The sequence below is a fragment of the Lepidothrix coronata genome, unplaced genomic scaffold (assembly GCF_001604755.1).
Source record: "Lepidothrix coronata isolate B3197 unplaced genomic scaffold, Lepidothrix_coronata-1.0 Scaffold182, whole genome shotgun sequence".
Taxonomy (NCBI): domain Eukaryota; kingdom Metazoa; phylum Chordata; class Aves; order Passeriformes; family Pipridae; genus Lepidothrix; species Lepidothrix coronata.
Window position 1 is genome coordinate 1,183,174 of NW_016690362.1, and position 27,999 is coordinate 1,211,172.

General features: G+C 45.5%; 1 protein-coding gene and 1 long non-coding RNA gene across 9 annotated transcripts in view; both read right to left on the reverse strand.

Annotated features, from left to right (window-relative positions):
• Window positions 1–20,085, reverse strand: part of LOC108505050 — a 37,219-nt gene extending 17,134 nt beyond the window's left edge. For 2 of the 7 annotated variants that reach the window (XR_001877367.1, XR_001877361.1), the window contains exons 1-4: window positions 16,273–17,273; window positions 15,548–15,709; window positions 13,117–13,235; window positions 6,395–6,592 (exon numbers count right to left, since the gene is read on the reverse strand). This is a non-coding gene — a long non-coding RNA (uncharacterized LOC108505050). The other 5 variants (XR_001877363.1, XR_001877366.1, XR_001877365.1 and 2 more) reach the window with 5 other exon arrangements.
• A 1,894-nt stretch (window positions 20,086–21,979) lies between these two features.
• On the reverse strand, window positions 21,980–26,532 carry SRSF5 (serine and arginine rich splicing factor 5). 2 transcript variants are annotated; one of them, XM_017830665.1, is made up of 8 exons: window positions 26,423–26,532; window positions 25,854–26,008; window positions 25,575–25,645; window positions 25,267–25,362; window positions 24,850–24,919; window positions 23,483–23,556; window positions 23,031–23,141; window positions 21,980–22,871 (listed from the first exon to the last, which is right to left on the reverse strand). In XM_017830665.1, exons 2-8 carry the CDS (start codon window positions 25,977–25,979, stop codon window positions 22,622–22,624), a joined length of 798 nt encoding a protein of 265 aa, XP_017686154.1. In that variant the 5' UTR covers window positions 25,980–26,008; window positions 26,423–26,532; the 3' UTR covers window positions 21,980–22,621. The 2 variants fall into 2 exon arrangements, with proteins under 2 accessions (XP_017686154.1, XP_017686153.1); XM_017830664.1 differs by having other exon boundaries at window positions 25,854–26,011.
• Between the last annotated feature and the right edge of the window lie 1,467 nt (window positions 26,533–27,999).

Genomic DNA, 27,999 nt, shown 5'->3' on the forward strand with positions numbered 1-27,999 from the left:
CCCTCTAGTGCTGAACTACTACAGAATAACAATCTAATCCTGCTACTGCTTTCTTCAGGTGGAGCAGAGACTTTTCTGCAACAATCCATATTTAAAATCCAGAAAAAACCTCAAGGGTGGCTGCCATATATGAAGGCATCTTTATGGGATGATTACAGAAGATGGATTCACAGGCGCTGAGAAGTCCAAGAGTCCTTAACATGAACAAGGCTTTAATACCTCCTAAATACCAGTGAGCATCCAAAGTAAATCTGTTTTGTTTTACAAGTCTCATTCATTTTGTGTTTCCTCTTAAAAGCTAGGGAGCTGCATACATCACACACCTGATCAACACACAGCCCATTGCATCACAAGTCTTTAGTGCTTCATAACAAGTATTACCTGAGGAAATGCTCTCCAAGAGCACCAGCTGTATATATATATATATATATATATTTATTTATTTATTTATTTATATTTATATATATATATACCCTCCCAATCATCCTCCATCACAGCAGCCGTGGTCTTGCAGGCCTTACTCAGGTAAGGGGCCTGGCCAAGTCAGGCAGGGAGCACCAGCTTTTATCAGCTGCCTGTATCCTACGGCGTCATCATGTCTCACTTCCTGCACCTACAGGGACAGTCAGGTCTGACACGAGGTCATAGCAGCCCTATGGTTCTGCAAAGTACGTGACAGCTCATAGCAAAGGCATTCCGACTGCAAGTCTCAGTTCTCAAGCACGCATGGCAGTGTGTGTTGCATGTCACAGACTCACCCCATGCTTGGTGATGCAGAGCTCTTCAGGTGGTCAGTCTGCATTTACTTTGCATCCCACTGTGGGATAGTCTCAGCTTGTTAGTAGGAGAGGGAGGAAGCCAGAGAGCAGTCAGGCATCAAGGAATTCAGACCCAAAGAAGGTCCCGGGGAGGTTGAAGAGAACAAAGACAGGCTGGCTTCAGCAGCTTACCTGAGTCAGGCTGGGCAGAGACCAGGATTTACAACCAGCATGGGCAGCAAACATTGCTCTAGCTGACATCCTCAACTGGACATGGGAACAAGGCAGCACACACAACACCAGCACCATGCTCCTCCTTTCACCCTTCCTCACCCAGACAACAGACCCTGCTTATACTGTCCTTCCAACCTGCTACTACAGGCACAAAGCACACAAACTTTAGCAAAAGCCTCCAAGGCCTTCTAACAAAACCACAGTCACTCAGCAGAGAGGAGCAGCTGAGCCAGGAGGCTCCCTGTACCAACAAGCCATGCTGCACGACCAGCTGTAAGCACTCTCTGCCTCCCCTCTGTATTCAGCCTCAAGGAGAACTAAGCACAATCCTTCTTTCCAGATGGGTAAAACCTGCCAAAAATCAGCTGAACATAGGTCTTTACAATGGAGGCATTTGAGTAATCTCAGTGGCAGGTGTTGGGAGCAGCCCTGCCTACGAAACGTGAAGCAAAGGCTCATACTTAAATTATTTCCCTGCAGCAGAACTACTAGTACACTTAGTAATGTAACTATCACAAAACCTGCAAGCTGCCTACCGACTTTTCCTCCCACTGAAAACAATGAGAGTGGAGGATGTTCAGTAAATTATACCACTTGCCCAGTTAATAAACAATTCATAAAATTATGCATGGTTTTGAAGTGCTCTATAAAAATATATTAATCAATCATTAAATAATTAAGATAACTCTCTGTTCTTTTTCTCTGGCACTCCCAAGTTGATGGATGTTCCTATAGCAACAGAGGAGCAGGACTGAGGGCAGGGGGAATGCAGGGCTCAGGAGGCGATGCTAGCGCAGGACCTTTGCTCTCCAGCCCTCCAAAAGTCATGCAGGGCAAGCGGAAGGGGGCTGCGAGAGGTGACATGCAGGAAGGAGGCTTTCAATTTTAATGGAGATTCTTACGATGACAGTCTATGCAAATAGGTACATGAAAGAGGAGAGGAAACAGACTGGGGGAAGGGGGAGAGAAATTAACCCTGGTTCAGATTTCAAAGCAAAGCCAGGAATAATTTTTGGAGCTAAGAATAGTTGCAATGCACCTTGTTCTCCCTGGGTTTGAGCCCTGCATAATTCTTAGACTCGGAGTCTGAAATTACAGCCGGGAGGGGGAGGGAAGCCAGACTGCACAGTCCAGGAAACGCCGCTGTCCCGGCTGCAGCTTCATCACCTTTATGGTTCTTTTGTGTCACCAAAAGGCACTATTTAACAAAGGAGCTGTCCTTTTGCTTTTGCAGGGCCATTGCAGTTGTTTTGCAAATGAGATTGCTTGATTGCTGAGCAAAATCAGAGATCTTTTGAAGCTGTTGCCCAGGAAAGGGGGAGGGCAAGGGATTCAATTATCCCTCACAGAAAGTCGTAGGACCTGCCTGGTCTTATAGAGAGCTGTTGAGAATGAGCCAATGCAACTTTTGAATTTACTTTTAGGTAAAATTCATGAGAAATCCCAGGAAGACCCTACAGCCACTTCCAGAAAAGAGAGGAGTCTGCTGAATTGCCAAGAGAAACTCCTGACCCTATTGCAGCCCACTCACCTTCCTCAGAGACAGCCAAGCCAGAGGCTGCCCCGGCCCCAGCTAGCCTCTGAGAGGATGAGTGGGGATCTTTAGCTTGTCGGGAAATCTGCCCGACCGACACTAAAGGGCAGCTCTGTCGCTAAGTCCAGGGGGCCAGTCTGCAGACCCCCAGGAGCTTATTGGTGTAGATCAGATCGCGTCAAAACCTATGCAGGCACTCACTGGGTGACCTTTTTAATCAGAGCACAGCTTCTGCAACACAAAAAGTGCCTCTGGGAATTCAGGGATGCTGCTGACAAGAAATGGTGTTTTGTGGAGGTGATCTGGAACGGAGCGCTTTGCTTCAACTGTCCCAAAATTTTTCATTTCAATTGAGTTTAGCATTGAAATGAATTTTCCCGAAAAGGCCTCTCTTCTTTCCTGTGCATGGGGCTTGCGGCTGAGCTGCATTCACTGAGAACAAAATGGACCTGGCCCAAGCTTCATGGGAGCTGGGCAGAGCTCCCAGGGAGCACAGCCCAGAGGAGAGAATGGGACCCAAACCCAAGGAAAGGCGCTGCCTACTTTAATGTTAAGCAGACTCGAAACTAAATGTTTCATGTCAGTTCAACAAATTGAAACAAAACATTCCTACCTCACAAATGTCAAAATGCTTCACTTTGATCCAAAAAATGTCAAAACGGAACATGGAAACATTTCTGAACATGACTGTTTTAATTCCAGGAAACAATTTTTCCTGGTTTTTTGCCACAGTTTGCTCTGTTCTGAAAAACAGAAATTCAGAATTTCACAAAGCTTCACTTAGAGCCATTTATCACAGGAGGGACCAATATTGCATATACACGCGTGTGTGTGTGTGAACACTCTCATTCACATGCACAGCACATCCACTGTGCCTTTCCCTTGTGGCACTTCGGGACTCTCTCCAGGCTGATTTCACCACCCATATAGCTGCTAGGCCTCCAGCCCCATCACCTGAGGATGCTCTTCAGTCTGTAGAAGGTCCCATGTGCCTGGGAATACCCAGTACAAGTGCACTGGATTGCACAAGCAATGGATGTCCACAAGATACCTTAAAAACAGAATGTTTAGGGCTAGCACTGCCATCACTACCATCACCACAGAGTTCGCACACAATCCAGGTCCCTTTAGATTCCTCCTATTCTCAATCAGGGCTGACACAGGCTTTGGTCTGACTTGTTTCAGACCTCATAGTTTGGTGATGATGTGATTAACAAGAAACTGGTTTGAATAATCTCCTTGTTTGAGAAGCAATGTTAAAACCAGCACTTACTTAGAGAAAAGAGGGAAGGGTTTAGAAATTTCACAACTTTCATATAATTTGACCAGTAATGTTAATCTATATTCTGATGATCCTGTCCACTGAGCATGGTTAAAAACACGCTAATATGGAGAAAGGTGACATGCTCTTAATCATGTACTGCATGCCCAAGGTGGATCCACGTGTCTATTTTTGCTTCAGTAGATGAGATCCTAATGCTGCATCCAGTAACAGTTTGATGACTTTGTATGGACACTACTTTCAGTGTTCTTGCCATGCAGCTGAAGGCTACAAACATGGCTGGCTGTGTCACTGGCCCCTTGGAGAAAGTGCTCCCATTTTCTGTGCCAAGAAGCAGCTAAACCAGGGAACAAAGTCTTCCCCTGTGCTCCTCCCATGCCTACCAAAGTTTTCTGGCTGTTCTGTTTATCCATTTGCTTAGGATATCCCTCTTCTTTCAAAAAGCTAAAAGACATCCTAGAACATCTTTGTACATTTATTTTTCACAGTCTTTCAGTGTTGATTTTGGCTCTACCACGTGTTTCCAAAGAGGGTCCCTTGGTGCCAGGTCCTATCTTGTTTCTACAGGTGAAATGTCCTCATAGGGGTACACTATAGCTCTCTTGCACAGTGGGATAGCTGACATGAAAAGATTAGCCACATATACCTTAGCCCTCCAAACCAAACTGGCCAGGAATGGGGCTTCACAGTCCTCTCCTGCCAGACTCTCAGCATCTCCTGCCTAGGTTTCCCTGCTATAGACCAATCTTTCCATGGTGCCTCCATATTGGGGAACCTTTCTGTATCTTGGTCTCTTCCTTATTGGGGGAAAAAAATCTTCTTTTAAATATTTCCCCACCAGCATTTCTGCAAAAGCACCTCTCATCATCCCTGGACACACAATGTTCTACCAGGAAATATATTTCTCATTTTGTATAAATAACCAATAATAATTCATTCTGCTAATTCTCTGATTCTCTCCAAATCTTCCAAACTCATTCACCCTCTAAGCATGTAAAAATAAACTGCAGGAACAATTCATATTGCATCTACAGCTAAACACTCTCTTGGGTTCCACTGTTGCCAAACAGTACTCTTCAGACTCATTCCCTGTGGGTTGGCAGTAGCTCAGGGCTTGAGGCTCTCTGAGGCTTGGATCTGATGCAAAATCAGTCTTCTTGCTGAGACCTTGCAGTTTCTTCACAAGGCTTTTGCAAAAACCGAAAAGAACATCCAGAAGACCTTATCCATCACTGGGCTGTCCTGGGCTGAGAGAGAAGAGTGGATCTGAGACAGGCTGTCTTTCAGGTAATGATCGTTGCCACCTCCTAGAAACAGCTTGCAGCAGCCTTGCCAATTGCTGAGTTTCATCCCTAAATATAGGAAGGCTTTAGGCTTTAAAATATGATGCAGATGAGTAAGAGATCTTCCTTTTAGGGATAAAAGTGTAGCAACACTTTGTGGAAGCAGTATATCACCTTTGAGAACCAAGGCATGCATTGTTTTAAAAATAGAAGAAAATAAGATAAAATAAAGAATAACCAGAGAAACAGAGAAAATTGGTGTGTAGGTTATGTTCCAAAAGCCTCCCCAGTGAAGCTTCAGAAGTGCTCTGTTGCCATCAATCCCTTTGAAGATTATTTCAAGGCTGTACTAATATGTGGATCTTGAGTGCAGCTGTTAGCATGGGCACATATCTAATCAAAGGGGCCTAATTATGTATATTACCCAATTTGACAGTTAGGGAGCACTTCAATGATGATTCTTCTGCTTGTCTGACAAATAACATGATTATTCAGTAAGCTACATATATTTTAATATTGAATTTTTGTTCTTTCATAAGTAATTGTCTAGCCAACCAAAAGTGCTTTTCACTTGTGAAGTCATAGCCAATATTAGCAACCAGATTCAATTAATTATGTTTAATAAGCTAATAAATATATTTAGGACTCTTTGTGCTATGCTCAGTCACCTTTAGAAAACATTTCATCATTAGTCACCAAAAAATGAAGTGTTCTCTTTTTTTCAAGGATGTCAGCACTTTAAAAACTTCAGTTTAACATTATAAATTAAATGCAATTTGCTTTAAAAATAGATTTTAAAATTGATGCTTGTTTTTAGCTTTAAGACTGAAAACAGATTCTTTATATATGTCTCGGATTTATGGGAGAAGCAAGGAATTTTTCAGGAACATGTCAGAAATAAGTTGGTGGTGCTCATTCTTAGGGCCTCACTATATTAAAAATGTGTAGAAGACTGCTGCTTCTCCCACCCTGCTACAATGCTCCCCAGCACAAGCAGAAAGCAAGGTTTTTCCTGTGACACCTGAAGAATGAAGGAGACTGCCAGCAGAAGGACAGTGGGATGGGTAGTGACGAAGGTTGCAGAGCTGAGCCATGCTTTAAATCATCCGTGACAATGAGCTGGGAGACATGACAGGAGCCTGACAGACTTGGGTCAAGGTCTTGAGGAGATGAGCAATCCTACCTGTGCATACAACAATTTGCTTTTCTCCTCTGTCTTTCTGCCAACTTTACTCATCTATTGTTCTCATAAGTATATTCAGGAAAAGGACTGAGAAAGGCCCCTCTGGAATCATTGTTTTACCTTCCATCCCCATCGCATCCACACAGCTGCCAGAAGGACACATGGTTAGGAGAACCTGCCAGTTTGAGCAGCCTTTTCCTTCCTTTCATCCATGCACTGAAAGGATAATGTGAGAAAAAAGAGACCTTGTAAGTCATCAGGTGACCAGAAGCACATCACCTTCTGTGCTTTTCTTCCCATGACAAGGATTCCTCAAGTCTGCAAGAGAGAAATATGCAAAGCATGGAGTTGGGTACGGGAATGAACCAAACTCTTGAGCTGCAGGGGAACTGGTGTAACAGAACAGGAAACCACACAAACTGTGAGGTGTCTAGTCAAGACTAGCAATAAAAAAGTGTCTCTACCAGAGTCAGTGATGAGTAGGTAGGACCGAGGCAAGAGGACTGAGGAATTACTCAACAGGATGAACCGTGTGATGTCCAGATGAGACATCACTGATACCAGCACAAGTCGTGGCCTATTGGCTTTGGCAAAATTCTTTTGGAAACTCATTGGCAAAAACAGCTGCTGATCAGGGGAAAGACAAGAACCCTCTTTTCCAGCCCCAGTGTGGACACGTGAAAGACCCCTAAGTCAGCACCAGTTGCCCACTGTCATCAGCATGAGTACCCTGCCCCAACCACCAAAGAGGTGGGTCTGCAAGGGCACAACTCAGCTAGTGCTGTGTTAAGTGGTCCTGCTCCATCTGGTCAACTAAAAAGTGAGTGAGCCAGTATGACTGGAGTTTGCATGGCTGTCAGTGTAACACCCTTTATGTAAAATTGAAGCATTAATAATAAACCACATAATAGTAATTGGAATACAGGTATCCTAGTAAAAGATGGGAGTGTATCATTCAATATTCCCCATATTGGTTGTCATCTGATTCAGCCAGCAGTCTCTGTGCAAATCAATCATGAAGTTCCCAGCCTCAGTCACTCTGTGATACCAGGCCTCCTCTCCCTCCCCTAGCACCCCACATCATTAAAAGTAATTAAACTCCTGTCCTGTGTCCAGGTGTCACAAGACACCCAGTAAGTCTCACCTTTAACTACACACTTGGATGTGCTGAAATAGCAGCACTGCAGATGCTGCCTCTGGGGCTCAGCCTGCTCCCACCAAAGCACTAGGTGAACTGCTGGCAGGGCACCCCCAGCTCTGCTTGGCTTCCCAGGGCACAGTAGGGGGCTGCAAATGAATCAGCAGTGCCCCACTGCAGGTCAACACACCCAGCTATCTGTGTTTTCCCTTGTTTGTCAATTTCCATCAGCCTTTATTTTCCTCTAAATCTCTTTGGGGTACCAATTAATCCAGAGGGTTTTCATTTACTCTGGCTGTCCAAATCAGCAACACACGAATACCCCCCACAATCGCTGCCAACAGCTCGTAATACATTTTAACTGCTCCTTGGCCTTTGATGTGTAAGCCTTCTGGGCAACATTATCATTACCCTTTATTTACCTCTGTATGTGAATGCAGCGCTGCACAGCCACTTGCACATGCTAAGTGCGACTAGTTTGTTTGTGTCTGAAGTAAAGCACATTGGCCTAAGAACCACGCAAGAATTTTGCCCTCTTTGCTAGCAAAACCCTGAACCAGCCAAAATAAACACCAATATTATCCCAGGTTATGGAGAGCTTATTTTGAAAGTGGATGAGCAAATACAGGTATGAACAGGACAAACCAAAAGAGTTGTTTACCTAGGGAGAAGACTTAGTGGGAGAAAGGAGACCTGGTTGAGTCTGGAAGCGTGGACATCATGTCAGGATAAGCAGATAGTGTGCCTTGCACACATGCACATGCTGGAAGTAAGAACACTGTTCTAGCTGAAACACTGGATACAGGCAAACTCATGAAAATGTAATGGGCAAATTTTAGTGAGCCAGGGTGATTTCAGTTCCAGGCTGGGGCATTCTTTGCAACTTTGGAGACATTTATGGTTTTGAGGGTTCTCATAATTGAAATAGTTACAATCGCATTTCTCAGGGAACATGAATATGCATGGTGGCATTCAGGTTATTGGTTTGGAAGGGCGCTCAGCCCAGCTAGGAAAATGTGAAAACACTCAGAGCCCTGCAGGATTAGTTGAACACGGCACAGGTTAGCTAAAGATGGTTTCAGAGGATCCACACAATCCACGGGTGCTTACAATAGGGGGGTGGAGAAACAAACTCCCTGTAATAAGTATTTTTGTGGGAAATTATGGGTATACAATCTTAATATGGGTGTGCCACATTAACACACAGAGTCCCCAAGCCCAGACAGTGAAGGAGGAGATCCTGGGTAGTGAGGGAGGAGATTTGGACTTTGCCCAGCCAGGCTGTAGCCTCTGAAGTTTTCTACTGATCCTGCTATCTTCTCTGACCAAAAGTGATAAACGACTCCCCCCACCTCCATGATCATCCTGAAGCTGTGAAACAAAGCTCTGCTCACTGTTGCCCTCCTCTACCCAGAGGGCTGATATTTCACTTTTTATAAATTCAAATCTTTGATTGAGCAGGGCGAAGCATAATTTCCCTATTGCAGGCATCATTCTGCAAAGGATGCAATGGGCTATGCCCTCATAGCACAGAGCTTGGTGTAGCAACCATGGCCAGTCTCCAGATGCTCCAGTTCTGCAAGGGACTTGTGCTGGATTAAACTAGGACTACCCCATAAAACTGTGAGGAAGGCAGAAAAAGGGGCTGCTTGCAGCATGTTGCTGCATCTGTCCCTAAAATAGGAATGAGCCCTTCCCCACTCACCCTGAAAGCATGTGGGGATAAATAGACCGCAAAGTGGAGCTATTAAAACAGGTCCAGGGGAGGCTTGGTTTCAAGCAGGACGTGGGACACCAAACAATAGCTGCCATTTTGAAGCAGCTAGAGCCCAGGGTGCTCTTGACAACGTGGTGGAAAACACTGTCTCAGGGTACGACCCTTGCTTGCGAAATAAATAGGCCCCTGAGAATTCACTGTGCAATGGCTGCTGACGTGCAAATTCAGAGCTGAAAAGCATCAACTGTACTTTCTAAAAATATGAAAGAGCAGTGCCCAGGGGAGGATGGCTTGGGAAGGAAGAAGCAGAGGAAAGAGCCCAACGGTGTTCCTGCATCCCTGCAGGATTTCTGGGAAGGTACCATGCCTTTCCATGCCCTGCAAAGAGCAGGGTCACACTGGGGGCCCCGCTCGCAGCAGTCACCACACCATGCAAACAAGCACCTGAAGGAAATAGCCCCTTCCCTTTGTAAGCCGTCAGGGAAGATTACATCCCTACAGCAAGCTTTGCCCACTGGAGACAATCCTCCAAGACAAGCTGTTGGCTTGCAAAGGAGGAGTCATGCACTTGGCTGCAACTGAGAGGAGGACAAGAGCTGCTGCTGTCCCAGGTGATCTCCCAGGACTCTCCTCACCAGGACAGCAGGCTTTAAGACCTTGGAGAGGCTTTGCTGCCCAGCAGGTCTGAACTACATGGCCAGATGCACCCATGCAGGGCAGCCTCTGCGGTGATCCTGACCGCTGCCACCATCTCCGTCTGCCCTTCCAAGCCCCCAGAGATGGAGAGGGCTCCTCAGCTGCAGGACAGGCCAGCCAAGAAAAAGGTGCAGAAACAGTTAAAGTAGCTGGTAAATAAAATTCCCAGCAGAAAAAAAAACATGATCAGGGCAGAGAAAAGCATCCTTTCCAGCACTGCCAACCCCACATACTCAAAAATTATGCATCAAGATCCAGAGAATCACAGCTTTAAAATTGCAAGGGGTTTTGTTCTGGTTTTTTAAAGAAAATTATAAATGTTTGAGCTTTTCCTAATTGCAGTCTGGTTTCCTGAAGTTTATGATCACATTTTCAAACTTTTCTGCAAATCCCTGAGGGCTATGAACTTCTTCTTTTTTTTTTTTTTATAAAATAAAATTGAGGAGCTCACCTAATGCCCATAGCTTTGGGGCAAACAGCAAAGATCAAAAGACACACTAAAATGAGGACTATAGGAAACACTGGAGATCTCAGGAATGAACACCCTCCAGTATACATCTTACAATTTCCCCCCAGTGTTCCACAAAAACACTTTTAGAAGATATTTTGCTGTTTTAACAAACATCACATTGCTTAAGTACTTTATTTGCCAGCATGAAGAGCAGGTCTTCAGTGGCATTTTGCTTCCAAGAATAATGTTGTTTGCAGCCAAGGCCTGCAGAAAAGTTAAAACTGAGGCTGCTGTCCCTGGCTAAGGGGACCAGAGAAGCACACAGTTTCCAGGAACATGTTGTGTGCTCAAGGTTGCTGCTGTTCACAGAGCAAGGAAGGTTGTGAAATGTTATCTTGGTCAAACCCAGACCTGACTTTCCATCTTTAGCCTGATCCATACAGAAATATATTGCCCAAAAGGCATCAGCTTACTTTCTTTGTCTCCAAACTGCCATGTCTTACAGGGAGACCTGTGTTACAGGCAGACAGGCTGTGGGAAATGTATCAGCCAGTAAAGAGCTCAGTGATCCTGCAAGATTAAAGGCTGATCTGAGTGCAAACTTGCTATCGTGCCTCTTGAAAGGATTTGGCGGCCTGATTATCGATTGCTGTCCTTAAGAGAATGTGATCCTCTCTTTGCACTGATCCTGTTAGCTTTATTTACGGTAACACGTGCTGAAACATCCTCTTGTAGAGATAATGGCCTCCTTTGGTTGCTGCCAGAATGAACAAATGGAAACAAAAACATGCTGCTAATAATTATGTCCTACTCTAATTAAAACAAGACAAAAACACTGCACTGCTGGGTTTGGTTTGCCATGGCCTGGGTGCTTGGACAAGCCCTGGGCACAAGGGCTGACCACAGGAATGCCAATAACCAAAGCACAGCAGTGCCTAATATATCAGTGGAACTCAAACCCATGAGGTTTCCACCAGCCCAGAAACTCAGCAAAACATTCATGAAGACAAGGAATATGTTTGGTACCCAAACTGGGATCCAGCTACATGGAGGCTGCTCCTCTAGGCAGAGCTCAGCCCACATGAGCTTAATAAGCTGCCAGAGGTGATGGCAGATGGGTAAAGTACACAAATTATCAAAGGTTTTTTAACAGTCCTCTTGAACTTTTCATGGCACATCTGCACCATGCAGAAAGGCCAATAGCTCAGTTCAGGCAGAAGGCAACAGCTGTAGCAGGATGGTTGAAGAGAAGCAGAATTTGGTTTGCCTGTGTCCCACAGCAGGACATTAAGTAAGAAAATAAGTCTAGCTCCCTTCTCCTGTAAGTGAACACCATAAGCTCTGCACATGCTGCCTCTTCAGTCTGAATCAGGGTCCAGTCACAACAGGTGCAAATTGAAGAAAAAGGAACAAAATAAGTGGGGAAGAAAAAAGAACAAATGCCTCCACAAATCCAAAATAAAAAGCAGTGGCACAGCCACACCACTGAGCACTCACAGAGCTTGCCCTGTAAACAAAAGTATCCAAGTACTGCTGTACACACAAATATTTATTTAGGATTACTCCACTGATGGATTGTGAATAACAAGAGCTTGGTCAATACTCCAGGATTACCCAGGGATGACCAGACTTCAAACATGCCTTGGGATATGGTTTCAAGAGCCCCACCTCAGCTATGGTGGGGCCTTGTGAATTCCTGCTGTCCCCTATGCCCTCAGGCTGGCACACTTGGGACCCCCCAGTGGCCTGTGGGAGTCAGGCTTTCACACCGGCCTTTCTGTGGATGCTGAAAACAGAACCAGGCTTAAAAGAAAACTGTAGCAAGAACACGCTATGCTTATCGCTTATTAAGGTCAAATTGCTTCCCCACTGCTTTTCCCACAAAGGAGATGGTTATAGAGCAGGACCAAGATCTAGACTGATCCCAGCCGTCCCCTCAATTGCTTTTTTGGTCCTCATGAAGCAGTGCAGTGTGGCTCCAGCCACTTCTGTCTCTTAGGGAGCTCTTTGCTGCTAAGTAAACTAACATGTCCTCTTCTTTAAACTCTTAACACCCATGGGAGAGAGAGAAATCTGACCTTCTAATACACACAGTCTACAGCTTCCACATAAAGTCCATGAGTAACCACAAGTGTAAGAAAGGAGACAAGGTCATTTCGAGGCACCAAAGTCAGTGATACAAGAATGCTGAAGGAGCAGACAAGGACCAGGCAAAGCCACAGGCTCCACAGTGGCATCACAGTGGCTAATAATACTACTTATTAGCCCTGTAACTCCAAAAGGTCAGCTTGGTCCTACAAGGTCAGGCATCCATTTAAATATAGATCTGTTTTGGACTGGATTACTTAAATTATTTCTTCTTTTTGTTCTCCAAAAAAGATATTTTTCCTCCTCATGCTTTTTAGAAGTCTTTCACACAGCCACCTGGGGACTCATTTTTAAGATTAACCGTGGTAGTAGTTTCAAGGCTTTCTCCTGGACATGGAAATTTCTCTCACTTATAAAGGCAATTTGGCTGCCCTTCATATGGGAGCTTAGGGAGCAGCAGGAGGGGAAAAACTGGGTGACGAGTCTACATTGTTATAGACCTGTTGGCTCTCCCTGAGGGTTTACATAAGGGTCTTGGACTCTTTCATTAATCCTTGGTGATTCTTGATCGCCTTATTTCTTACTTTCCACTTCCCTAACCTTTATTAAATCTTCCTATTCATTATGTAGGAAGGAGGGCTAGTTCATGTCACTAACAGAACAGTTTAAAGCTACGACATCAGAACTTGAGCGCAATCTACCCAATAAAATTATTTAAAGTATAAGTTTTGATAAAAACAAAGCACACTCACCTCAGTTGAAGGTGTAATTGCCCTTTGTAGATGTACAGCATCCACAGCTGGAAGTTAGGCAAGGGACTGGGCAACCTTCTGCTGCCCAGATCAGCTCTCCCAAGCTCGTGTCAAAGAGTCTTCTCGTATGACCCAGAGAAAACATATCATTCTCTGTATAGTTATCACCCCACAGAGGTCAAAAGAACAGTAGACAAGGTTCATTTCTGCCATGAAACTAAGAGTAATAGCTGGGGCTATACAGATTGGAGACAGGCTTAAGGAATGCTCTGCTGTCCTGCTGACAGCATTTTATCAAAGTTGCAAGAAAACTTAAGCTGTCAAATTTTTCTGAAGCTGTTGACGTCTGGTCCCCTAGGAAATGAAACAGTCAAGACTAACTAGACCCACTAAATACATAGTTAACAAGTAACTACATTAAACAATATCTCTTTTCCTACAGAGAAAAATAAGCATCACAGACATAAACACGCTTCCTTCTATAGAATTTCCTCTCAAAAATATGCCTTTAAGGTGATTCTACTCCAACACCATGCTGACACCCTTCCTGGGGGCAGAGGCAGCAAAAACAGAAACACCCTCTGTATCTGGGAACGTGGGGTGCCCCCAGTGCTCCCCTCAACACATCAGCAGGAGGGTTTCTGCCCCAGACCTGCAACCTTCTTCCCACCAAGGGAAAGCAGAGTCTTTCCCATGTAACACCACATTGCCTGCTGCTACAGGCTCCTTAGGGAAACAGAGAATGTACCTCAGCAGCCAGAAATCCATGGCAACCTGTGTTTGCCTACCATAAAAATCACCCTTCTCCAGAAGCGGAGCTCTCTGTCTGGAGCAAATCCCTCAGGGTAGTAACACCACTGAGAGAATGGGGCAGAATGCTTCCCTCCCACCAGGCCCTTTGGCAGTTTCCAGTGCTGGTAGAAAGCCTCGCTCTAGAAATTTGGAGGAAGATTCAGTGCACTGATATAATAGAAATGTTCATCTAAATGGCTGAAGTACCTCACACTCTCAGGAGCAGCATTTCTTTCTCCAGAGCTTCCCACACTGCTTGAGGCATAAACAATGCCCACCTGGCCAGCAAACTCAAATTTAAAACACCCTCCCTGACACAGAGAAAAGGCATCAGAGTAAGCTTCTTTTTCACTGCTGACCAAATGGAGCATGCTCCAGCGGACACTACTGAGTCGACTCTGGGTCTGTGGCTGGGATGAAGCCATCAGTAAAATTACACAGGGTGCAGCATCTCCACTCTGACTGTTTAAAATAAATGTCACTAAACCAGACAGATGCTGGCATTGTGTCCCAGCAGGTACTAATTTAGCCCACACAGAGTGCTCTTACATCATTTGTTCTGGGCACAGTTTAATTGCTAAATTAATTACTTTCCTATGAAACAAAATTGTACAAGAGGTAATCGTGATTTTTAAGCTTGATGGATGCTAAATGGGATTTGAATACATAAAAACAACTTTGACTCCTGTCTACGCTCAGGATTGCTGAGAGTAGCACCACCAGGGTAGGGGGCCAGCAAATGCCTAGCAGTGGGGAACAGGGCACAGCTGCCACCAGGAAGGCAGAGATGCAAGGTCCCAGCCACCCTGGCATTGGGTGCCGGATGGGGCCACCATCTGTGCCAGAACGCTGCAGCAGACACAGCTGGGCAATGAACTGCAGGTCACAGTGCTGTCCATTCCCGGCACTTCCCAGTGGCTGCAGGAAGTCTCCAGGATATGCTCCCTGTATCATGACAGGGCCTTCAGCCTTGCTGCAGGGAGCCCTGCAGGACCATCCAGAGCTGGGGGAGCCTCTCCAGCCCCCCTCCATATGTAATATGCCGGATAGTCCCCGCCATAGTGGAGTTGGTGTGGCAACACACTAGCACCCAGCATGGGGATGAGGAGAGAGGGGAGTGCGGCCATCACCGTGTCATCAGGCTACAGCTGATCTCGGCCAGTGATACACAGCAGCTTCTGCCCAGAGTGCTCCATGCCAGGTGGCGAATGGTTTGCATCTCAAGACCAGCCCATTCAACTTCTTTTTGTTTCTGACCCTACTGCAGGGGGCTCAGACACAAGCAGTGCTAACGGCCACTCCGAACACAGAACTTTTCCTGTGACAGGACAGAATAGACATAGATTTTAAATGGAAAACTTCCCATCTAAATGGGACTCATCTTCAGGTGATGACAGAAGTGAAAAAATATGGAGAGTACGAAAACTGTGGTGTGAGGAAGCCACAGCTGGAACAAGTCATGACAAATCATGATTGCCTCTGAAGAAGCTCCTTGTTCCATTCCCTGACATCCTCTCCAGCATAGTGCCCACATGTGGGCAGGGCTGTGGTGGGCAAAACCTCAAAAACACATAGAAATGAGCAAACTGATTAGCCAAGCACATAACTGTACAGTTCTCATTGTTTTCTCAAACCTTACCTGAGCAAAATACGGACACAAGTTGTTGAAGTCATGCCTGGTATTGTGGGCCAAGAGAAAGTGAAATCTGACATAAATCAAGCACCACTGCTCCTGTCGGGCACATCTGATGGAACAGAGCCTTTGGGCAACTACAGGACTGAGCTCAAGTTATATTAAGTTCTGTAAAAACACAGAAGAGACAATGATCGCAGCTGCAAACTAGAAAACTGGACTTCAGCTTCTCACTATTGAAAGAAGCACATAAGCCATTTTGTATTTATCAGATAAATTTATAAAGCTGCATTATGAAAGCATGAACCACTAACTCCTTTAAAAAAAGAAAGTCCACAACACAGCTCACTTTGAGCTCCAACAGGAAGTCTGCGAACTTGTATGCGTTTTCTTATTCATTTTTTAAATGCCTCCTTTAACGCCTCCAGTTTGTTAAGTGTCCCGTGATGCCTGTTGTATTAAGCCATATCTCTGAATTTGGGACTATTTGACTTCATAAAGGCGATCTAGGGAATCTACGGTGAGACTGTTTTAGGAGGCCTGTTCCCCGCGGGGAGCGCCGGGGCGCTGGGCATGCGGCCACTGCCCTCCAGCGGCGGGAGCCGGGCAGGACTCTCCGCGCAGCTCCGCGGCTCCACGCAGAGGCCCTTGCGCCGGGGGCTGGCTGCTGGAGCACGTATGAGTTGAGAGAGAAAAAGCGGAGAACATCTGAAGAACAGCTCGAAGTTTACCTTTTAGGAACTAAGACCTTCCAGGAAGCGGCTGAAGGAAGGAAAAGGCGTGCTTTGCCTAGGGATGAAACAGGCAGCTTCTCCACCAGGTCAGCAGCAGCCCTGGCAGGCTACCAGCAGTATGCTCACACAACACCCAGGCCCACTGCATGGGAGCATGCTCCTTTCTCCAGCCATGCTCTTCAGGCATCCCACCTCCTGCATCTCACCGAAGGGAGCAGCAGCTTTAGAGCCAAGATCCAGTTCTCTTGGCCACACCTGAATGCAAACCCCCAGCTCCAATGCTCGTGTGAAACAACTGGATGTCCCAGGATGAGCCAGGGTGAAACAATGATCCTAATTTATTCTGCTTCCCTTGACCAGTTTCTCCCTTGGCTCCCATGGCATTTCCTCCATTAACTACTGGGAAGCAGCAGGAATGCTTGAACAATAAACAACTAGCAGGCGTTTTTTTAACTGTTAGGGTAGTTGAAATATTCTTCTACAGCCCTGCAAAGACAAAGGGTGAGAGCATTAGAACATTGTCATTTTTAAAAACCTGAGCTGCACTGAGGAAGGGGCTCCAGGTGCTGCTGAGGCAGTGACACTTAGTTGCTTGTCTTGACCCTTTTCTCACCTCTTACAAAACTGGGTGCACAGCTAAAAGGCAAATGCAGTGAAAAACAAACATTTCCTTAGGAAGACTGGGGATTTGCAGGAAAGAAAAACCTGAAGGGAGGAGTAGAAAGAGATAAGGAATTGCTGTGGGCTTCGCTCACACATTTTCACTTATTTCCTATGGATCTTGCTCATGTGCTACTATGGCAGCCTTTGCTTGTGTCTAGAAATCTTGCAGATGCCCAAGGAAAAATGAAACGCATACAGTGCTGTAGGCCACATCCTCCCTGCTTACTCAGCCAGGGCCCAGCAATGAGGTCAGGCAGTTGTCAGTGACACAGAAGTCTCAAGGCAAAACCTGTGATTTATGGGGAAGGGCCTTGCCTCCAAGCATGGCGTTGTGGTACTCACAAAGATGTAGGAGAAGCCTTGGGCATGGATGTGCAAAGCCACTGGGAGCTGCAGGCACTGCTCCTCTCCACCTGATGAGGGATGCCTGTGCTGGGCTCCTGAGCTGTTGTTGGGGCTTTTCTAGCCTGGCTGCCAGCCTGGAAAACAAAGTTTCCAACCAAAGCAAGAGCGAGTGAGGAGGAACAAGGAGACCAGCTCCTACATTCCTTCCTGCTGCCAGCAGCGTTTCCAGAGCAATAGGGCTGGAGAAGCTGAGCCTATTGAGCTCCCAGATGAATAGGAGCAATGGACATGCTACTGAAGAATTATAATGCCCTTCAACATAGGGATTAGAACTCAGCCTTAGGGCAGCAAACCTCCCTGATTAAAATCTCTTCCCCAGTACTGTAACACAACTATCCTATAACAACTTCCCTATCTGTGAGGCTCTTTTAAACCCAGGCTTTATATTCTGCAAGCAGAGGACAGGATTCTACCAAAGGGGAAACACTTTCTTGATGCAGAAGGAGTGAAGAGTGCTATCACTCACCAACTTCATGCAGGAAGGGATGGAGTAGCAGGTGATTTGACAGAAGCCTCGTACAGCTGCATCCACAGGCATGTGGGGTAATGACATTCACTTTGCTCTAGTCTAATGTGTTAAGCTATGTTTCTCGAGTCTCTCCCTGGATCTAGGGACAATTTGAAGGCAAATGTCTTAAACGAAGGCAAAATCTGGAGGAAGAGATCAGAAAGCACGGCGCCTTAGGACAGGGCAGGCAATGTGCCATTCCCCAGCATACCAGGCATAGGGAAGCACATCCCCTATGCAGCCAGGGGTGGAACAGTGGCAGGATGACCAGCAGTCACCCTTGCAGCAGCTGGAGGATCAACCACCTTTCTAGTCCCTCTTCCTGCCCCAGCATCAGCTGCTCAGCTCCTGCTTCCCTCCATGCCAGAGCACCGAGTGCATGTTGTGCCATGCAGCCTTGTACTGAAAGCATGAGGCAGGTACCACTCAGGGGTGGGTAAAAGCTGCCTATTTGGATTTGCTTGAAGAGCTCGGGTAATGTCTGCAGCCCCAGCTGGATCATGGTGCTGAAGGCAGCACTGCGTGCCCATTGAGCACAGCCCTGCACTGCAGAGGTCAGTTGAGGCTCCTACTATGCAGAACATCCCCTCAATGATAAAGATGAAATAATATTTTGGATATTAAGGCTTGCAGAATTAGTTCCTATATGCAACCAAAAAATTTCCAGACAGTGTCCGACTTAGCATATCAGGAAAAGAGACATGAAAGCCCCTAAGAATTTACTAGAGAAATGACTCACCCATGGAGGAAGTTTCTTCCTAGACCTCCTATCAAGATGTTGCTTCATGGCCAGAAGAGTATTTTATAACGCTCATTAAAAACAAAGTACCCTGGGATGCATCATGTTTTTAAGCACTGGCCCTAGCAATATCTTGTGGACAAGAGTTCTGATTCATTTTCCTTTGTATGAAGTGTCCGTCTTCTGAACAGGTCTCCCTCTCCCACCAGCTATGTTCTCGTTCTCATTGTGAGGCTGGATGCTGGAAGAGGTGGGAGACCAGAGCAGAAGTTACACAAACTGCACATCATATTTCTGAAGTGAATGGAGTTCACGGCTGATTGCTTTAAACGTGGATTTCTGTTTCAATGGCTGCTGAAGGGTAAGAGCAGTGTCCTGAGAGCTCATGTTTTGCTTGCATTAATTGAATGTTATTTGGACTTCTTCAAGCCTTCCTTCACTTTCCCAGCTACTTGCAAAAGAAGGGACCTCTAAACCCTTCAGTAGGATGAACGAAACTGAGTGAGCTTTTGAGAGCCCAGAGCTTTGGAGCCCAAGTTGCATGCAAAGAACCTCATTGACCAGTGTGGCACCACCATTTGCATTTGGCCAGCAGGCCATGGACAAAGCACTGAATGCAATCCTTGTCATGGTCCTCTTTGTCATCGTGGAGATACCTAATTAACATGCATGAACTTTATAAGTAGTGAACGTGTAAGACATTTACTGAACATGTAAGCCGAGAATGGGACATACACGATTAGAGGAGCTATCATCCTGTGTGTCTGGTGCTGATAATAAAGGAATGCCTGCCCGCTAACGCTCACAAATTGAGTTTTAGGGGTTTCTTATTGCCGATTTACAGTAACAAGTCTCTTGTCAAGGTTGTCACTTTTGGAGTGGGGGGAGGAAGAAGACAACAGAATTGCCAAGTACTGCAGCTGAAGGAAGGAAACATTTGGATCCTTTGCTAGAAAAGTACATAAAAAGCTCAAAACTTAATTTAAAAATATATACAGTATTGGTATAGACATAAGATAGACTCTTCTCCAACTTCAGCAGGTCCATAATGCCAAAGCCCGGCTGTCTATTTGCAATGATGGCTGAAGAACGCACTGTTGAATGAGATCCTGCACCAGTCACCCCCCTCTGATGCTTCCAGTCCAGCTTTCTGCAGTCCCTGGAAACAAAGCAGCAGCAGAGTAGCTGCTACAGAGCTGCTGCAGTATCACTTTACCACATTTCATAGCTATGTGGAAGGGTAACTGCTAATGGGGAAAAAAAACTTGCTCTCATTTGGATCCTCAGGTGTGCCTTCAGTGCAAAGCAGTTGACATTTGAAACAACCATACAGGTGCTTGTAAGACTACAATAAAAAAAAGTGGCTTTCTAGGCTCCAAATCATAAATCACTGGAAACAACACAGCTTCACTCTTTTGGTAGGAGTTCCAAGTTCCTTCCTCTTGCTTTAAATCACCCAGCAATACCAATTGTAGCTGTGTCACAATCTTTCCATGAACCTTGAATGTGCCTTTTATCAGTCAGTGCACTCAACAGCACCCCTGAGGGGAACAACACCCAGTTATGGTGACAGTACATGCACCAGTACTCCTGAGGATTGGCATTAACACCTCCAATGTCCAAAGTATGCACTGTAACTTCAAGTAATCCACCTTAACTAAGGATAAACAGGTTCATACCAAGAACCTACACTGAGTAACACACAATCATTTCTGGCCAGAAGTCAACATAATCCCCCATGATGCAAAGCCTGGGAGTTTGTTTTAAAATGGAAGCTCCTCGTCACAACAGTCAGCTCCCCAGGGAATATGCAGACACCTACTCACACCACTTGCAAGGCAAGTAAGCGGTGCAGTTTAGAAACAGAATTCAGAACAACTATTTACACAGCAGACAGTATTTCATGTTTAGCCTGAGAGAAGAGTCTGACATCCCACCCCCTTCCCATCATTGGGTGCCTTCAGCTACCCAGGTTCCAGTTGAAGCTAAGTCCCACTGGGACACAGATGCCCATCATCAACCCAAGTAAGCAGGATCAACTCACTTAAGGTCTCAACACAGCTAACCTTCCACCCGCATGTCAGTGCTGCTTTTATCCCCAGAAGTTAAAGCCCTTTCTTCTACACCTCTTGGGGTGATCCAGCATCAGATCCCAAGCCTGTGAGAATGAAGCCTCCCCTTCTCCAAAGCTGACTAGTAAAGATCCAGTTAACTACGGATCTAAGCCCCTCTCCATGCCTACTCCCAGCAGCGGCTGGTACACTGCCACCTTAACACACTGATCCACAAGGCACAAATGCTCCTCCCTCCATTACCTCAGTACACAAGGACTCTGCAACAGCAAGGAGAGAAGGCAGCAGGGCTGCAGAGGCCAGACCTCGTTCTGAAAGGAACCCCCTTGCACTTCCTATGGTCTATCCAGACCTTTTTAAAGGTTTCAACAGATTATTAGAATAGCTTTGTAAAGCACTTTATAGAGAAAACATTATTTTTAAAATTAAATTCTAAAGCTCTCTTGTGGGTGAGGGCTTGAGAAATGCAGGGATTGCAGAAAACTGCTGCCCCTAGAAGGCACCAACACTAAAACGCAAAGCCTCAGGGTACCACTGCTGTACTCCCACCCACCAACTTAAAAATGCCTCTTGTCCCAGAACGAGGACTAATGCCTATCAAAATGGTTTATCTCAACATTCTCAGAAGCATCTGCACACACACACTAATGATGCATGCTGACTACATGAATCTTAACATTCCATGCTTATTACCCAAAGTGATTAAAAGCTAAATGACTCATCTGTTCCATTTTTTGCTATGAACAGTGACAAGCATAATTGTTCTTCTTTCAGAACACACAGACGTTCAAGGACATTGCATGATGTATTTAAAAGGACGCCACTTCTCCCCCTATAAATAATAATAATAATAATAATAATAATATTATTATTCTGGTGGTCTAGTGGTTAGGGTGCAGGACTCTCACCGCTGCGACCCGGGTTCGATTCCCAGCCCCTCAGGCAGATGGAGCTCGTTAGCCCTGTGAGGCAATCCATCTAAGAGAAGGTCACTCTAAACAAACCTACATCCTGGGGACCTCACTGCCACTGTCCAAGCTTGCTCGGCCCCGGCAGATGAACCTCAGGATTAAAGGGTGGGCTCAGTTCAGTGCACGCTGTGTCTCACCTAAAAAATCCACTGCGCAGGCTCGAAGGGTTAATGACCTTTCCCAAATCTTCGCTCGCGAAGACTGGCCATTATTACATTATTACTTCTCCCCCACACCCAAAACAGTCATCACTTTGCCACAGACTCATCTTTAAGAACCATTTTAATGCAGCTACAAACACTTTATTAACACTAAGAACAAACTAAGAACAAACTAGACACAGAAATGTTTCTTTATACTTTATTTGAGCTATTTCATTCTTAGGTATCAAGAATTAAGAGTGCTTCATAGAATATTATTACCACAGGGCAGTGAAATGGGCATTTTCTTAGTGTAGTGCAAGTCATATTAAATGAAAATATTTTAAAATAAAGTTTTATTAGCAGTACCAACCAGCACTTATCTGCTGACCTATAACTGAAACAATATCTCAAAAGCACAAAAAAATACCTTCTGAAATACAGCTTTATGTACAGCACATATAGAGCTCTTGGATGCCTAAAGCTATTAGTTTGATATTAAACTAATGCTTTTGAGTTGCTATTCACAGTCGAATATACTGAGAATTAAGTGTTCAGATGACTTTTAAGTACAAAAAAATTTTTCTGCTTTAGTTATAAAGAGCTCTGCCAATATACACAAACTATACACTTCAGACATTCACAAAAAAATGTGAGCAAGAAAAGGGTTATCAAAAAACATTTAATACAATTAGTCAATAACCCTTCCCACCATGGTCCACATCTACAAAGTTCTCCCATCCCTCCCCCCACCCCATCCAAACCCTTCCCCACAGAAAGTCACATACTTACCACAAGTTTTAGCAAGTATGGTTTAAAAAAGGGCCCCAAGGCAAGTTACTTATAGTTCAGTTGCCACTGTCAACAGATCTAGACCTTGATCTAGACCTCTGCCGATCCACTGATGATGGAGATTTTGATCTGCTGGATGAACGACGTTTCTGGCTCTTGTCTGGCATTGGAGATCTACTAACTGACCGAGACTTGCTATGGCTCCTGCTCCGTGACCTGCTGTAAGACTTGCGGCTGCGGGAACGAGAACGGCTACGAGACCCGGATGAGCTTCTGCTGCGCGACCGCGACCTGCTTCTGGACCTACTGTGGAAATGAAGAGCAACAGCGTGAGCAACAAAATCCCACGGACCACGGCAATAACCAGGCAATTCACTGGGCCCCAGAGTTCAGCTGCCTGGTCACTGACTTCAAGGCTTTCTCCGTGAATATTTAAGCATTATTCAAGAGAACAGAAATCCATACCTGTGCCTTTTGCTGCCTTCGATTAGTTTGATTTTCCTTCCATTAATTTCTTTACCAGAAAGCTTTTCAATAGCATTCTTTAAATCACTGTAAGAGGCGAATTCAACCACCCTACAGAAAACAGAAAAAAAAAATCCCTGAACACAAAGATTACTATTACAAGTTGTATTTATAAACACAAGCACAATTTACAACCGTGAAAAAATGGGGAAAAAAATGAAAAAAAAAAAAAACAAAAAACCAAACTGCAAAACACACTGCTCAGTGTAAATATCCCTTGTTATAACTGAAGCATGGAAAATTCCACTCCCTAAATACTGAATGCATTTTCAAAGGGCAGTGAAATTAAACCAGGAACAGCTGCTGACACTGAAAGTAGCCAGCTTCCCTCCCCAAATATTACACATAAGTTATTACTCTACAGCTTTCAAGAGGTGATTTGAGAAGCTTACCCTTCATTTAACTTAGGTCTATGTGCATCTGCAAAGGTTACTTCCCCGGCTTGTCTCATGAAGTCTTTGAGATCCTAACACAAGACCACTTATGTTATGCACAGAAGTGAAATTAATACTTATCTATACAAAAGTAGTTTAAAACAAACAAAAGAATCTTATGACTACTGAAAGAGAAGATGTTAGGTAAATCACAAACATGGCAACTGCCATACTTGTATTCTATCAATACTGAATTATCTATATTAGGGCACGAAATAAATGAAAAAAAGCATATTGCTTTAAGCAAAATGCTAATAAAGTGTCTTAACAATAAGGCAAATATTAGTCTACAATGATTTTTACAGATTAAATAACAAAGAGAGAGAAAGAGAGAGAGAGAAAGAAATAAAAAAGCACATTTGTATACATACTGGATTGAGTGTGAAATACTACCCATATATTTTTGGATTATTTCAGTCTCCATTTACATTACAAATCTTACACGAATATAGAATTACATTTACATAACGCCAATTATTTTGTGCCCCATATGTCATTAAAAATATAGTTTACTTTACCTTCATTAACAATTCCCTAGGCTAGCCAAGCAGCAAACTGCATTAAGCGACCGGAGATACCGTCATGACATATGCCCGACTGGCTCTTCGCCACCCACTTGACGAACACTACCCAGTCGATGGAAGCCATTAATCGCACTGCCCTCCCTATCAGGAGACTATGGATGGATCCAGACATTCTCTATGCTCGATGTCACCAAGGACCACTTTACTGCGATCAGGATTCCAACGACCACCTAATTTCGTATCTTTCAACTCTTTTCGACCAGGACCTCGTTATTCGGAAGCGTTACAGGAAGAACAGCTCTCAACTTAGGAATCAGATCTCGTTAACGCTCTGGGATCGCTGCAATGTGGCACTTTAAGGAGTGCATCGATTACGTCTAGACCGGCAAACACAGATCTAGAGGTGGCCAAGTGACATTGTAGGAGCTGACTGGAAAGTCAACCAGGCCCGACCAAGAGTGACCAAGACAGAACGATTAGGATAACCCACAGGCACTCCTCGTCATAAGGCCAACGACACAGATAGGCTGGCAAATAAAGGGTTTAATATGTGGTTAAAATGGATTTTAAAAACAAGAAAAAAAGTAAATATATATCCTCAAATATATATATTTATTATTATTATAAATTTAAATTAACTAGTTTTCATTCAAAATATTTAAATTACATTAAAAATCATATTAATTACATAAACATTTTAACAAGTTAGATTTAATTTTAATTAATTATTTTACAAAATAACTACATTATATAACATTTCCTTTAAATTAAATCAAAATAGTTAATCGTATTTCAACAAACCTGCCAGCTGACTCGGGAAGACAAATTTTCCACTATGAGGCGATTTTCTGTTCTTAAAGGTGGGGCATTTCTATTTGGAAATAAACAATTCAGACTTTTATCAGCAAACAATATATAACCACTTTAATATTAACTAAGGCTGTACCAAGAGCCAGTATTGGCATATCATTAGCACTACAAGCTGAACTATGTAATACCCTGAGCAATGCTGGACAGGCAGTAAATACTTTTGGGAGGGAGCATAAAGACAACAAGCATATGTGAGCAGTTCCATAATCCTCCATTTCCTACTGCCACATAAAATGACTGACTAAAAACACAACACCTTTTAACAGCTCACTTCAGCTCAGGTTCTTGGATGGGATTAGCCCACAGCGTTCCTTTTTTTAAACTGCCTCACTTCAAAGCAACACGTACCTCCTGTCACTGCGCGGCCGACGGCTACTGAATCGGTCAGAGTACCTCCCTCTGCCTCTACCCCTCGAGCGTGCTCGGGCATGCTCAATTGTCACCCTGGGAAAAGAAAAACACGGAAAACCACATGTGTTTACATTTTTTCTTCTTATGTATCCTGTTACAGTAATTGGGGGGAGGGGGCGAAGACACATGGACCAAACAAACACAAAATAGTTTGAACAGTACTGATTATGCAACACAAGCTAAAGTTGACTCACTGCTTATTTTAGACAGCCAAGATGGCATAACCATGAAATAGGATACCTAACCTCTCACTGCAAAGCTCTTTTCCATCCAATTCATAGACAGCATCATCTGCATCCCTCGGATCCTCAAATTCCTGCAAAACCACCACAACAAGTGTCAGTATGAAATTGCATCTCCAATAAATGAACAGATGCTTATTTGTCACATGGCATACCTCCTTGGGCACGTTAACGGTTTGTTTTTTTTTAAAGTAGCGTCGTGCACATCAAACGTGAATTAGCACCGAGGGCGAGGGACCCTGCAGGGCTAGGGAAGGGGGAGGAGAAGGTGGGCACACTCACCACAAACCCGAACCCTCTCTTCAGGTCGATGTCGCGGATACGGCCGTATCCTTTGAAGAACCTCTCCACATCTTTCTCCCTGGCGGCCGGGTTCAGCCTCCCGATGAAGACACGGCAGCCGCTCATGGCTGTCTGCGTTCTGTGTGTGCGCGGCGCTGCTGCGAGGACACTGCGCGTCAGGCCCCGCGGGTGACTCAGCACCGCCCGCCGCTGCCGCACTGCGCCGCGCGCCGGCCCCGCCCCTGCCGCGGGCCAATGGGAGAGCGCCGGGTGGACACCGCCTCAGCCCGCGCCAATGGGAGCGGGGCGCTCCACCCGCGGCCCCTCCCCCGCCGAGTCGGGGAAGAAAAGAGAACGCCATCGCTCCGCCACAAAATGGCGGCCGTGCCGCACCCGGCTGCGGCATCGACCGCGACGCGGCGCGGATCGAGCGAAACGGCACGGCGAGAACGCCGGCCGTGCGCTATAAGCCGGCCGGGCAGGCAGCGGAAGCGCCCTGCGCCGCACCCTACCCGCTAAGTTCCCCCGGCGTCCCGCTCCGCAAGGAAGCCGCAGGGGCTGTCACGAACCTGAGCTGCGGGTCTCGGTGCGGACCAAGCCTGGCGAGTGCGAGGTGTGGTGTGGTGCGGTGCGGTGGGCGCTCGGCGGTGCGTCCTCACCGTGTGGCGATCAGCTCCGACTACTGCGCAACACCAGCGCTGCGCCTGGAAATGGAGGTGGCCCCGCGCGTCACCGCTGCCCCGCGCGGCCATTGGCCCAGGCGGCGGCCACGCCCCCCGGGGAATCCAGGGCAGGGCGGGGCCGCGGCCCTGCGTCACTCTGCGGGAGCCATTTTGGGGTGTAGGGGAGGCGTGAGCAATCCTGAGGGTACAGTGAGGTCTAGCACGGGGCTGTCATAAAGCTGAGTTGTTAGGTTAAAGACAACCACCAGGACTCTTTTACTCATACAGTACACAACAGTAAAAAACTGTGCTGCTCTTGTGTGCCAGGCGGGTGTGAGAGTAGGCAAGGTCTTGCAGAAACAGACCGTGATCAGCAAAGAATTAGGAGAAAAATATGTGAGGTGCTCCTGATCTGCTTGCATCCTCATTTGGAACCAAGTATGTAATCACAAGGTAGATAGCTGAGCTTCATCTCTGTTTTACGTAACTCTACAGAATTGTATCACAGCTTGGCTTCTAGGTGGTTGCAGTAAAGACAGTGGATTATCCCAAGGGCTATTTGAAATGCTGAAGACATCTGGAAGTTGAAGATACACCCAGTAGTTTTCCAATACAGACGGTGATCTGATATTGGCTGTGTGACTGTCCTTGCCAGATTTGTCTGTGGGTCAGCTGGCTTTACACAAAGAACCAGCAGTTATAGCTGCATCAGGCTGCCCCTTTTGGTGCATTTTGATGAGATAGTATGATCCTTTTGATAGCATTTTCCTGATTTGTCACCTGGAATCCCATGCTCCCCTGAGTCTTACCCCCTCCCCCGTCCCCTTGTGGACCATCTTTGTTACACCCAGGGTCTGTTATTAGTGACCTCTATGGGATGAATTTCTCTTTTTCATGCTTAGTCATGGACCGCAGATTTCCCTGAAACAATACTGCACGTGATGCCACTGACATCATAGCTTTACATGACTGCCCCCACACTCACTCCTGAAACTGCAACAGCATGCAGAGTCCCCGAACTGGGAAAGTAACTTCTGCTTCACGCAGGTAATGATGAGAAAGGCTACTGTGTTTGGCAAGGGCAACTGTCAGCATTGCCTGTGTTTCTCTTGTGTTATAAAGATGTATGCTTCCATCCTGCAGAGCAGCTGCATCCATGAGAAAAGCCAGGGTGGTGCACACGGAAGAGAATCTGCAGTACAGAGAGGACTCAGAACAATGAAAGACAATGCTTGTGATTATCCCTGTGATTCATAGCCTTTGCCTGCCGAGGAAGATACATTCAGATGTGCTGTCTAACATATAACACTGCTAATTTCATAATCAGTTACAGTGCTTTAACAGGTGCCACCCTGGGAACATGCAGTTCTGTTCCTGTCAACACTGGTGCTCTCCAGTCTGCACACCGAGCTTGTCCACAAAGCTAAACCAGCAAAAACTCGTACTGGAAAAGGCAGCAAACAGATGTCTGAAGGTTTAACTCC